General features: G+C 45.6%; 1 protein-coding gene across 2 annotated transcripts in view; it reads right to left on the bottom strand.

Annotated features, from left to right (window-relative positions):
• Nucleotides 1–12,459, bottom strand: part of LOC119962139 (contactin-associated protein-like 5) — a 1,052,391-nt gene that overhangs the window by 508,911 nt on the left and 531,021 nt on the right. For both annotated transcript variants that reach the window (XM_038790062.1, XM_038790063.1), the window contains exon 10: nt 9,838–10,009. In XM_038790062.1, coding sequence (XP_038645990.1) covers nt 9,838–10,009 — 172 coding nt within the window. The remainder of the gene's footprint in view (nt 1–9,837; nt 10,010–12,459) is intronic.

Raw genomic sequence — 12,459 nt, 5'->3', positions numbered from 1 at the left:
AGCCTGGCCAATCCACCTAACCCGCACATCTTTGGACTGTGGGAGGAAACCGGAGCACCCGGAGGAAACCCACGCGCACACGGGGAGGACGTGCAGACTCCGCACAGACAGTGACCCAGCCGGGAATCGAACCTGGGACCCTGGAGCTGTGAAGCATTGATGCTAACCACCATGCTACCGTGAGGCCCAGCTTTCTGCTCATGCTTCTCCCAGAATTCCCTGAGAGGCTGTCTTAATTACAGAGAATTAGTGACGCCCTCCAGTGTTTGATCTACACATAGGTGTAATTATTAACCCTTCACTAACCTACCTATATGAATATCATTACAAACAGTGCCTGGACCAAGTCTCAAACAAGCACTTCTCGATTTTCGTGGGCACTACGAGTCCCATTCTTTAATTAAAATCACTTGACTATTTTTCACACATATTGTTAGCTTTCGAACTGCAATTCCTTGTGATATAAATAGACCCAAGTAGAACAAATCTGAGTTTATCCGGTTATTGGGTATGATGATATTTTGAACTAATATGGGAAATTTAACTTTGGGCTGATAATGTTGAAAAATGAAATGAAATGAAAATCGCTTATTGTCACGAGTAGGCTTCAATGAAGTTACTGCGAAAAGCCCCTAGTCGCCACATTCCGGCGCCTGTCCGGGGAGGCTGTTACGGGACATCCCGTATAAATGTTTTCAAAATGGAGACCTTTGCCTTTTTTTTTGAAGGAGATCATCCAGCATTTGTTTGGATTGTGATGTTAAAAAAAGCCCCACTGATGCTTAAAGAAATAAAATAGATTCTTAAAAAAGTAGAAGAACTTGCTTAAGACTTGAGGTTGATATCAGATAAACACTCGTTCAGCAGAGGTTCGCTTATTTGATTTCAGCTAGGATGATAATCAGTGGGCAATGTGTTAATGATCTCACTTATTAAACTGTTCAGGCTCACCACAAGTGTCACTGAGATGGTTCCTCGTCATTACAGCCTCACTGTTGACTGTTGGATTGGATTGGATTGCATTTTTTTATTGTCACGTGTACCGAGGTACAGTGAAAAGTATTTTTCTGCGAGCAGCTCAACAGATCATTAAGTACATGGAAAGAAAAGATTAGAACGATTGTAAGTTAAGTAAATAGTGGATCGGTTGGGGAGAGCTCGCAGAGAGTCACCTCGCTCTGGCGCCATCTGTGATTCTCAACCTGTTCATTGACAGCGAGTGGACACTGCCTCTCAGCTATGGCCATTGATGTCCATTTGTTTCTATACAGGATCTATATGGCTCCGAGATATGCTTCATCATAGAATCATAGAATTTTACAGTGCAGAAGGAGCAGCATGGTAGCACAGTGGTTAGCACAGTTGCTTTACAGCTCCAGGGTCACAGGCTCAATTCCCGGCTTGGGTCACTGTCTGTGCGGAGTCTGCGCGTGCTCCCCGTGTCTGCGTGGGTTTCCTCTGGGTGCTCCAGTTTCCTCCCACAGTCCAAAGATGTGCAGGTTAGGTGGATTGGCCATGATTAATTGCCCTTAGTGTCCAAAAAAGGTTAGGTAGGTCAGGTTACAGGGATGGGGTGGAGGCTTGGGATTGACTGGGGTGCTCTGTCCAAGGGCCGGTGCATCTTAATGAGTCAAAGGGCCTCCTTCTGCACTGTCAATTCTATGATAAAGGAGGCCATTCAGCCCATCGAGTCTGCACCGGCCCTTGGAAAGAGCACCCCACTTAAACCCACACCTCCACCCTATTACCATAACCCAGTAACCCACCCAACCTTTTTGGACACTGAGGACAATTTAGCATGGCCAATCCACCTAACCCGCACATCTTTGGACTGTGGGAGGAAACCGGAGCACCCGGAGGAAACCCATGGAGGAAATCAACGGCACATATTGAAAGGGAAGATATACCAGAGGCACTTTAACATATATAATCTAGTGGCAAATGACTGACAGAGCGCTAATATGATTTCCATCTTCATAAAGAAAGGTGAACTCTGAGTGAGTTCAGCCGTTCCCAATCCTCTCTGCTCATGGCTTCCTCACATCCAACTGCTCAGGCCTAAGAGGGTGCACCTGCCTCACAGAAGGAAACCCAGAGCAGGCCAGGGCTCTCTAGGCCTCAACCATGGCTGCAAAAGTTATCAACGGCAACAGGATGACTCGGTAGCACAGTGGGGGGCAGCATCATTGCTTCACAGTGATTGGGTCCCCGGTTCAATTCTCGCTTGGGTCACTGTCTGTGTGGAGTCTGCACGTTCTCCCCATGTCTGCGTGAGTTTCCTCCGGGTGCTCCGGTTTCTTCCCACAGTCCAAAGATGTGCAGGTTAGGTGGATTGGCCGTGCAAAATTGCCCTTAGTGTCCAAAACAAATGGTGGGCTGGTGTTACGGGGATAGGGTGGAGGTGTGGGCTTGGGTAGGGTGTGCTTTCCAAGGGCCGGTGCAGACTCGATGGGCCAAATGGCCCCTTATGCACTGTAAATTCTATGTATTGGTAGGGTTAGAAAGATGAAAAAAACCTTGATATCACTTTTGAGTCATGTGTGTTCACTCACTGTATATATAATGCACCTTTATAAATACATTTGCTGTTCATAACAATTGTCTTATAATTTGAGAGTGTTGTGCATATGTATCTATGTGGCCTCTTATTGTGAGGGTGATCCAAGTTCCCACTCCATGATTGCTGGCCTTTGTGAGCCTCACACTCATGTGATGTCTAGCTGACTCATGTTAGTTACTCGCCCTTCATCTAATGTCAGAAAGATGTGTCAATCTCTTTATTTAAAGTGATTGCAAGTTGTGTTGGGAAGTGATATTCATTAAAAGATATATGCAGTCCTTCATGCTCAATGGTATGGGAGGGTTACCACTCATGTTGTCTCATCATCAAATCACTCCCTTCATTGTTCGTGCTGAAGCAGAAGATCTGCAGCCATGATAGTCTCTCCAGCCTTGAGCGCATCTCTGTGGCAGCAAAAAGTGTCTCATTCAGGAGGTCACGACTGCATAAAGTCCAGTTGACGTAGGCTTTGTGCTGGCGTGCTGTCTTTCACTTCCCAGTACAGCTACATGCAGCATTGACTGTTGACCTTTCCAAAGATTAGGGCCTCATCCCAACCATCCCTTGTTGACTCTTTGAAATGTAAAAAATGTAAATGTAAATAATCTTTATTGTCACAAGTAGGCTTACATTAACACTGCAATGATGTTACTGTGAAAAGCCCCTAGTCGCCACATTCTGGCTCCTGTTCGGGTACACAGAGGGAAAATTCAGAAATCTCAGCTGGTATGGGAACTAAGCCCACGCTGCTGTTCTTGTTCTGCATCACAAACCAGCTGTCTAGCCCACTGAGCTAAACCAGCCCCACCCATCTAATTACCCATCTAATTAATCCCACTTAATTGCTCTTTGCCTGTGGCCCAGTAAATGTTTCCATTAGAGGTACTTATCCAATTCTCCTGTATTGAATCTGCTTCCACCTTCAGACATACATTTCAGATCAAAAGAGCGCACTGCCTAAAATATCTTTTCCTCATGTTTTGTCCGTTTTATTTTGTCAATTAACTTTTAAATTAATGTTCTCTGGTTACTGACACTTCTGCTTCACCTTATACCTAAATTCTTCAATTGAACACCTCTATCAAATCTCCTCTTAACCTTCTCTGCTTGAAGAAAATTGTGATGTGGAGATGTCAGCTTCGGACAGGGGTGAGCACAGTAAGAAGTCTTAAACACCTAGGTTAAAGTCCAACAGGTTTGTTTATGAAGAAAAAAGGGATTAAGGGTTATGGTGTTCGGGCCGGAAAGTGGAGCTGAGTCCACAAAAGATCAGCCATGATCTCATTAAATGGCAGAGCAGGCTCGAGGGGCCAGATGGCCTACTCCTGCTCCTGGTTCTTATGTTCTTATGTTTCGAATCACTAGTTTTCAGAGAACAGCTCCTTCCTCAGGTGAAGGAAATTGGTTTGTGGAGGAAAGAGGTCAAGGAATACAGGTACGCACTAAACAGATATACTTCACTAAAAACAGCAATGCAGGCTAACCAGGTCACACAGAAGCAAACAAAGCACTGGTTCATTTCTTGCCATCGAGATTTCAAACACAGAAGTGTTACGTCGAACTGTATGCATAACCTTATTTAGACTATACTTGGAGCACTGTGCTTTGGTCCACCTGTATTAAATAGGAGAGGGTGACACAGGAGAAGGTGCAAAGGTGATGAACAAGGGTGATACCACAACTGAGGGGTTACAGCTGTAAGGAATGATTGTACAGGCCGAGGCCCTTTCCTCTGGAAGAGACTAAATTCAATAGTGGCCTCCTCAAGACTTTGAGGGTTATGAAAGGGATCGATAAGGTTGATGTAAGTCCATAAGAACCAAAAATATCGGAGCAGAATTAGGCCACTCGGCCCATCGAGTCTGCTCCGCCATTCAATCAAGGCTGATATTGTTCTCATCCCCATTTTCCTGCCTTCTCCCCATAACCCCTGATCCCCTTATTAATCAAGAACCTATCTATCTCTGTCTTAAAGACATTCAGTGATTTGTCCTCCACAGCCTTCTGCTACAAAGAATTCCACTGATTCACCACCCTCTGGCTGAAGAAATTCCTCCTCATCTCAGTTTTAAAGGAGCATTCCATTAGTCTGAGATTGTATCCTTTGCTTCTAGATTTGCCTACAAGTGGAAACATCCTCTTCATGACCATTCTATCCAGGCCTCGTAGTATCTGTAAGGTTCAATAAGGTCCCCCCTCATCCTTCTAAACTCCAACGAGTACAGACCCAAAGTTCTCAATCATTCCTCATACGACAAGCTCCTCATTATATGGGGCCCAAAACTGCTCAGGATACTCCAAATGGGGTATGACCAGAACCTTATATAGCCTCAGAAGTACATTCCTGCTCTTGTATTCTAGCCCTCTCGACATGAATACTAACATTGCATTTGTCTTCCTAACTGCTGACTGAACTTGAATCCCTTTGTGCTTCTGATTTCCGAAGCATCTCCCCATTTAGAAAATAGTCTATGCCTCCATGTCTCCTTCCAAAGTGTATAACCTCACAATTTTCCACATTGCATACCATCTGCCGCTTCTTTGCCCACTCTCCTGGCCTGTCCAAGTTGTTCTGCAGCCCACCTGCTTCCTCAATACTACCTGTCCCTCGACAGATGTTTGTATTGTAGCCATCTGGGATGGCAACTTTCAGTATATATAATGGACACTCGCAGAGCATACAGGGAAAATGGACAATGCAAAGTAAACAAGCAGGCACAGAGCCTGAATGTATATTTGGAAGGCAGTTTGCAGACAGAACCGAATCTCTGGGTCAATTTACATATTGATGGCCCATCTCCGAGGAACAAAGAACTAGTGCTCAGGTAGCCGATACTGTCCCAGACAGTCCGGCGCCACTACCCCAGCAAGAAGACACAAACAAAGCCAGGCCAACGGCCACTTAGGACACGCCCAGCCATCAAGGCACCCGCCCCTTTATTAGCTCAGATCGATGGCAGTGATCAAGAAGCTGCCCAATTAATTGGGACCAAGTTTAAAGCCCGCCTAAAAGTGCGCGAAGCCCCTCCAAGTATAAGGAACCCCTGCCAAAGGTTCAGTCTCTTGGATTTGGCTCTCAAGCGGAGAGACCCTTCCACCAGCACCACCAGAAGCAGTAAGTTCAAGTTCAACGCTCGCTACCAGACGGACGGCCACAGCTATACTCCTGCTACCTCTTCGAACCCAACAGCCTCAGATCCGAACAACGGCCATTGTTCTTCTGACCTAAGCGGGTACCCAAAGTTAAGTATAGGTGTTAGTGATAGATATAGCTTAGCCTGTAGTGTTATTGTGCATGAGTAAATAATACTGTGTGTAAATAAAGTAGTATTGACTTTGAACTAACTAACTGGTGTATTGGCTCTTTGATCGGTATTCGGTTGAACATTGTGGCGGTGTCGAGAGATAACTGGCGACTCAGAAAGCATAGGATTAAGAAAGGCAACCTTATTAACCTCCACATTTACAGCAAGTAAATATAGCAACAGTATCATCTGCATACTTCGCAACAATGCCTTCAGTTCCTTCTTCCAGATCATTAATGAATATTGTGAAAAGTTGTGGTCCCAGCACCAACCCCTGAGGCACACCACTAGTCACCGGCTGCCATCCTGAAAATACCCCTTTATCCCCACTCTCTGCCTTCTGCCCGTCAGCCAATCATCTATCCATAACCCTTAACACCATGAGCTCTTAACTTATTTAACAGTCTCCTACGCGGTAGTGAAGATTCTTCCATTGGAGAAGACCACACCTCGGCGCAAGAAATATGATAGTCACTAATGAATTCTGTGGGAAATTGAAGAGAAAATTATTTTCCCCGAGAATGATTAGATAGAGAAACTCAGTAGCAGCAGGAGTGGATAAGATGAATCGCGTAGATGTCTTTAAAGAGAAGCTAAATATATACTTGAGGAGAAAGGAATAGCAGGATATATCAATGGAGTTAGATGGAGAGGATTGGGAGGAATTATATGTGAAGTATAAACACTGGTATGGACCATGTGGGCCAAATTACTGTACTGAGCCTTCCTTAAATGTAGATAATATCATCATGCTGCATGTGCAACCCTGCTCAGAAGAACAAGATAGGATCACATGAAAACAGGAAGGAAAATCAGTGAGCAAATTATCCAAACATCTTAACTACCCGCTCACCCAGTTTCCAATAGGTAAGTCCAATTGGCACCCCCAAATCCATATCTTTAATATAAGGTCCCAATCATGGATGAAGTGGGTAGAAAGCTATCCCATGATGTTGTCAAATGATTCCTTTATCCACTTCAAACAGATTAGTGGATGTTACATTTTTGGATTTCACACTGGGTCATCATGGACGGAAGGATGGACAAGTGTTCTGTGTGTGTGTGTGTGTTGGGGGTGGGGGGTGGCGTGGATGGGCTGGTGAGTAGGAGGGAGTAGACTCTTCGATTATATATTAAAAATGCTGTTCCTGATCTCAGCTTAGCTCTGTAGTTAGTTCTATTCACAATTCGACACGGTCAGCAGGTTGTACGGAAATTTGCAGAAGTATACCGGAATTGGCAGAAACGACAACTTGGCGTTGATGCAACAGTTCACATTTACGTTGCTGTGGCAGTCCCATTAATTTGAACCAACGAGGTTATTCTCAACTTCTTGTGAAAGGCCATCGACCCAAAACTTTGTCTCTCTCTTCACTGATGCTTTCTGATCTGCTGAGTCTTTTCCAGCACTTTTCATTTCCATTTCAGATTTTCAGCATGGGCATTATTCTGCTTTCCAATAATTGCCAGGTTTGCCCTGGTGGACTGCAGTCTAGGTGTGGATAGCCAGTTGTTGACAAAAAAAATAAGCTGTCTCTAAAGATAAAAATGGAACCCAATTCTTCTGTTAAGTGACAGACTGACTGTACCATTACTGAGGTGAAGAGCTAAGCAAACACGAGAGACACATGAACATTTGAAACAGGAACAGCAGTAGGCCATTCGATCCCTCGAGCCTGCTCTGCCATTCAGTCAGGTCATGGCTGATGTGTTTGTGTTTCGAGTTCCCCATTGCCATGTTCCCCCGATCACCATTGATCCCTTTGCCGAACAAGAATCTATCCACCTCCACCTTGAAAATGTTCAATGATCCCGCTTTCACTTCTCTCCGAGGCAGAGAGTTCCAGAGAGAACTTCCAGTATAAGTCTAGCAAGACAGTCCATTGAACTGGGCTCAAGTATCATGCACGTTTTTTCAGATTATTGTGTGGAGATAGATCGATATAACATATTATCAAACTATGTCTGATCATGACTACAATTCTGCCCATTCACTTTACCATGGAATGAAATATTTTATAATTTGAACAAAATTACCCCTCATCTGACTTAACGGGCAGCACGGTAGCATTGTGGATAGCACAATCGCTTCACAGCTCCAGGGTCCCTGGTTCGATTCTGGCTTGGGTCACTGTCTGTGTGGAGTCTGCACATCCTCCCCGTGTGTGCGTGGGTTTCCTCCGGGTGCTCCAGTTTCCTCCCACAGTCCAAAGATGTGCAGGTTAGATGGATTGGCCATGATAAATTGCCCTTAGTGTCCAAAATTGCCCTTAGTGTTGGGTGGGGTTACTGGGTTATGGGGATAGGGTGGAGGTGTTAACCTTGGGTAGGGTGCTCTGTCCAGGAGCCGGTGCAGACTCGATGGGCCGAATGGCCTCCTTCTGTACTGTAAATTCTATGAAAAAAATCTACTGTGTACACTACTTTTGAAGAAATACGTATGAAACACATGAATATTATTAGATCCAGACAAAGCGACCATGAGGAAGAGATGATGAATGGTAACCAAGGTTTTAATCACACGTTAAAACACACTATACAACTCCAATCCCCGAAGAGTCTGCTGCCCCGACCTACATCCGGATTGGGGTTTTTATGTCTGGTTGGCTTTCCTTGTTAGGGGAAAGCCCCACCCCCCCTAACGGGGAAGCTCTCACGGGAACCTGACAGGCCACACACCCGTGACTCTCATGTGGGTTGCAACAACTATATTGTCCAATTCACAAGGAAGAGCAGCTATCATCTCCCTGGGTTGTGCTCTTTCAGGTGTAGGTATGGAGCAAAGTGAGTCATTCCCATAATGATGTGATAATAATAATATAGTAAATATAATAATCGCTTATTGTCACAAGTAGGCTTCAATGAAATTACTGTGAAAAACCCCTAGTCGCCACAATCCGATACCGCTTCTGTAGGCCGGTACGGGAATTGAATCCACGCTGCTGGCATTGTTCTGTATTACAAGCCAGCTGTTTAGTCCACTGTGCTAAACCAGCCCAATGCACAATGTGGTGGTATGGCCCCTTTAAGGGACGATACTCTGCAGGCCACGTGAGGACATCTTGGTGTTACCTCGGAAACATGATAGTGGAAGCAAGACAAACAGGAGTCTCTGCAGATTATCCAGTTGGCCCTAACCTCAGGGAGAGAGACCAATGCATACGCAGGCACATGCATGCACCCAAACATTGGTCTGGATTCACCACTGACAGGATCCTTTTTTCGCCGACAGCGCATCAAATCATAGTTTTCATTGCAACAGACTGAGTGCCGGATGAAGCAGAAGGAAAAGTATTTGGAAGTGTTTCTTCTGAAATGTGTCATATTCTGATCAAGTAACCCCACAGCCATACTGCGTTGTAGATGGGTTAAACATGGACTGAGCGTGATTTCTGCCCCTCACTGGTGTGGGGGTGGGGTACCTACCCTCTGCCCCCATTCCCCAACTGATGAAAGCACCTAAAATGCAGCCCAGCATTAAGCACACAGTCAGACCCTTTCATTAATCTACCTTTTTCATCAGAGGCGCACCAGCAAAAATGATCATCTACAAATGCCTAAATCAAAATGAATGAAGGCAGAAGGCCTGTGGCAAATGTAAATTTTGCTGCACCTTTCTACATTTAGTAATCAACTGTACCTATGGCAATACGCCCAGAGGTCTATCACTATCAGTTCTTTGGTGTTTTTCTAACATCCCAGGTCCAGCAGCCCATTCCCCCACTCGGAATAGGTGTCAAAAACTTGTAACCTCCATTTCCAATGTACAAACGGGAGAAACAAAGCCACCTTGTTCCAGGAGATTTCCACACAATGCATTATTGGTTTTTGATGATCAAGCTCTGCAGTTGATCTTTGACTATGAGTTGGTAATTCACTGTGGTGCTATTTTGGATGACTTCTATTCCATTAACTGTTTTGAACTATCACAAAGCACAGTTCCACTCAGTGTGGAACATGAGGGATGGTTACCTGTCCACAATACCGCACAGGTCTATTTGAAGGTCACTGAAGTTTCCACGCAAGCCTTGCTGCACCAGAATGAGATCTGCTGGCTGATTGTCTATGAAGATGAGTCGCATGCAGCCATGAAAAGCACCATAGGGATTTGAACATCCAGCATTTCTGACACTTCCAGGGCAGCCTTTGGGACACAACAGATGCATACAAATTAGTTAAGAATATCATAAGCAAAGACAATAGCTCTCTATGTGACAGGAGTCATATATCAAAGGCATTGGAATTAGTAATTATTTACATTTGTGGTTGGCAACAAGAACAATCAAGTAACAATCTTCTGTATTGTCGTGAGTCCAATGTAAGTAAGAGATAATGATATTCCATTATAGTGTTTTGACAATTGCTAATGCCTGTCGCTAAGAAATGTAATAGAAGTAAAAGAACAATAACTGGCATACATTATAAAGTTGCTGAGAAAACAGTTGCATCGTGAAAGTCATTTGAAGTGTTTTCCCAGGATGAATCACAATTGGAGCAATGCATTCACTTTGCCGCTGGTACGTTTTTATTTAACGCACATTATAAGTGTCTTATTTTCAGCTTCAGCAAACCAGTGAAGAAGTTCTGAAGCTGCAGAAGAGGATTTATACTTCTCACTGTGTGAAATTGTTCTGGGGTATTTATGATAGCAAGCAGTCTTTGCTGTTCATGCTTTATTTGGTTGTCCCAACACAGTTCACCTGTTTTGCTGTGTTCCATTAGATATTTTGAATCAGAAACCTATGCGGGAGAGGGTGGGGGAGGGGGTTTACAGCCACCAGCCATCATATTTGAAGATTACGGGTCATGGAAAATAAAATGGGTAGCCACCTTCTTGCCCACCCTTGGGTTATGCCTCACAACATGGTGGACAGCTAAGGTATCAGACAGCCCAACCAGCCTTGGATCAAAGAAGACCCTTAAACTGGCCACTAATTGGCCAAAGACCCTCATCCCAACTTCTCTGCAATAATGTAGGTGGCTGGGGATAGTGGAAGGTAGGAGTCTCGCTGGTCAGGTTTTTTGCCTTGGGCAAAAGGCTTGAAGGGAGGGTGGGGTTCCTCTGTGCCCATCAGAGGGACTCCCCCAATACCAAGATGGTACCCTCCCTTTGTGCGTTCCCCTGCCCTCTAAAAGTCAAACTAAAACCTCTCTCTCCCCTCCTCGATAGGGTCCTCAATCCCTCCTCAACTAAATCTCCAGAATTATTTAAATGCGGTATTTTTGCTGTAATCTTCTTGGGGCTCCTTGTAATCCCAGCAGTAGTCACTATGTGCTTCTGGCGCTGTGGAGATGTCAAATTCCGATGCAACATGGCGCAGGAGTACAGGGGCCGGCGCGTAGGAAAAGAGCCCGGGGAACAGAGAGGCCGGCCCACCGATTGGTGGGAACTGATAACGGGCCAGGCTGCATCGGAGCCCCCCCCCCCGGGGTCGGAGCTCCCCCACCCCCCACAGGCCACCATCCGACGCTTGCACGCAGAGTTCCCGCCGGCTGCGAGCAGGTGTGGATGGTGCCGGCAGGACTCAGCGTTTTAACTGCGGCCGTTCGGCTCATCCCGGGCAGAGAATCAGCGGACCGGCCACGTAGAGCGGCCCACGACCGGCACCGTGCCAAACATGCCAGCGGCGTGGCCCGGTCGCGGGGATTCTCCGGCCTGGCCCCGGGCTGAGAGAAACCCGCCCCCTGTGTCTGACGGGTGGAAGTCCCTCTCTCAACCTATTAAGTCGACCCCCAGCATATTTGCGCTGCAGGGCAGCCCACTTAAAGTTGGGGGGCTTAAGGCTGACTGACCTTTACAAGGATGGAGTGGCTGAGAGGGGAAGGAACATGCTCCCCAGCTGTAAAATTCACCGTCTGTGTCAACGAACATTCATTTAAAAGCTTTCCCTCGTGGCTAAAGGAAGGAAAAGTATCCCTTTGTTGAATTTTGCAATCTTCATTTTGTAAAGTTGATCCAAGAATGATGGTGCTGAAATCCATGGAAATGTGCAAGAATCGTCTCCCCCATCTTCTAGGCCACATATTGAGGAAAGGGGCTTAGAGACCAACCAAAAAGCAGGGGAACAACACAGAGTGATCAATTTAAGGCTCCAACCTCCTATGTCTGAATTGCATCAGAAGCATTTCCAATGTTGTACTGGTTTGGGTGTGGGTGCCGGAGATCGAAACTCTGGAGTCAGGCTAATTAGTGTCCATTGCTAAGAAGGGTGAAATCCCATTCAGAAAATTGGTTTGTCCTGAATGGATTAGGCATCGGGTTCTGAAGGCCAACAATGATATGCAAGTATCTTGATTCTTAAGTAACCTTCATCAATCTCTTCCTTTGGATGAAATTAAATTGACAGGGGATCTATGTCTTTCAAACGCTGAAAGTGTGACATAATTCAAGCGCTACTCAGGGTGAGAGAGTAGCACCGTCGCCATGTAGAAGACGATCGATTCCAATGGAAAACGGTGTCGGATTCACCAGGGTCGGAACTGGCACTCGAGAAGCTGACAAGCTACAGCCGCATATTAGCACTCCACTCCCCACACACAATGATCACAGCTAACAGGATGACGCTGGTTGCACTGGAGGGCACCCATCCTGTT

The sequence above is a fragment of the Scyliorhinus canicula genome, chromosome 2, assembly GCF_902713615.1.
Source record: "Scyliorhinus canicula chromosome 2, sScyCan1.1, whole genome shotgun sequence".
NCBI classification, from domain to species: domain Eukaryota; kingdom Metazoa; phylum Chordata; class Chondrichthyes; order Carcharhiniformes; family Scyliorhinidae; genus Scyliorhinus; species Scyliorhinus canicula.
This window is presented reverse-complemented; position numbering and strand designations above follow the sequence as displayed.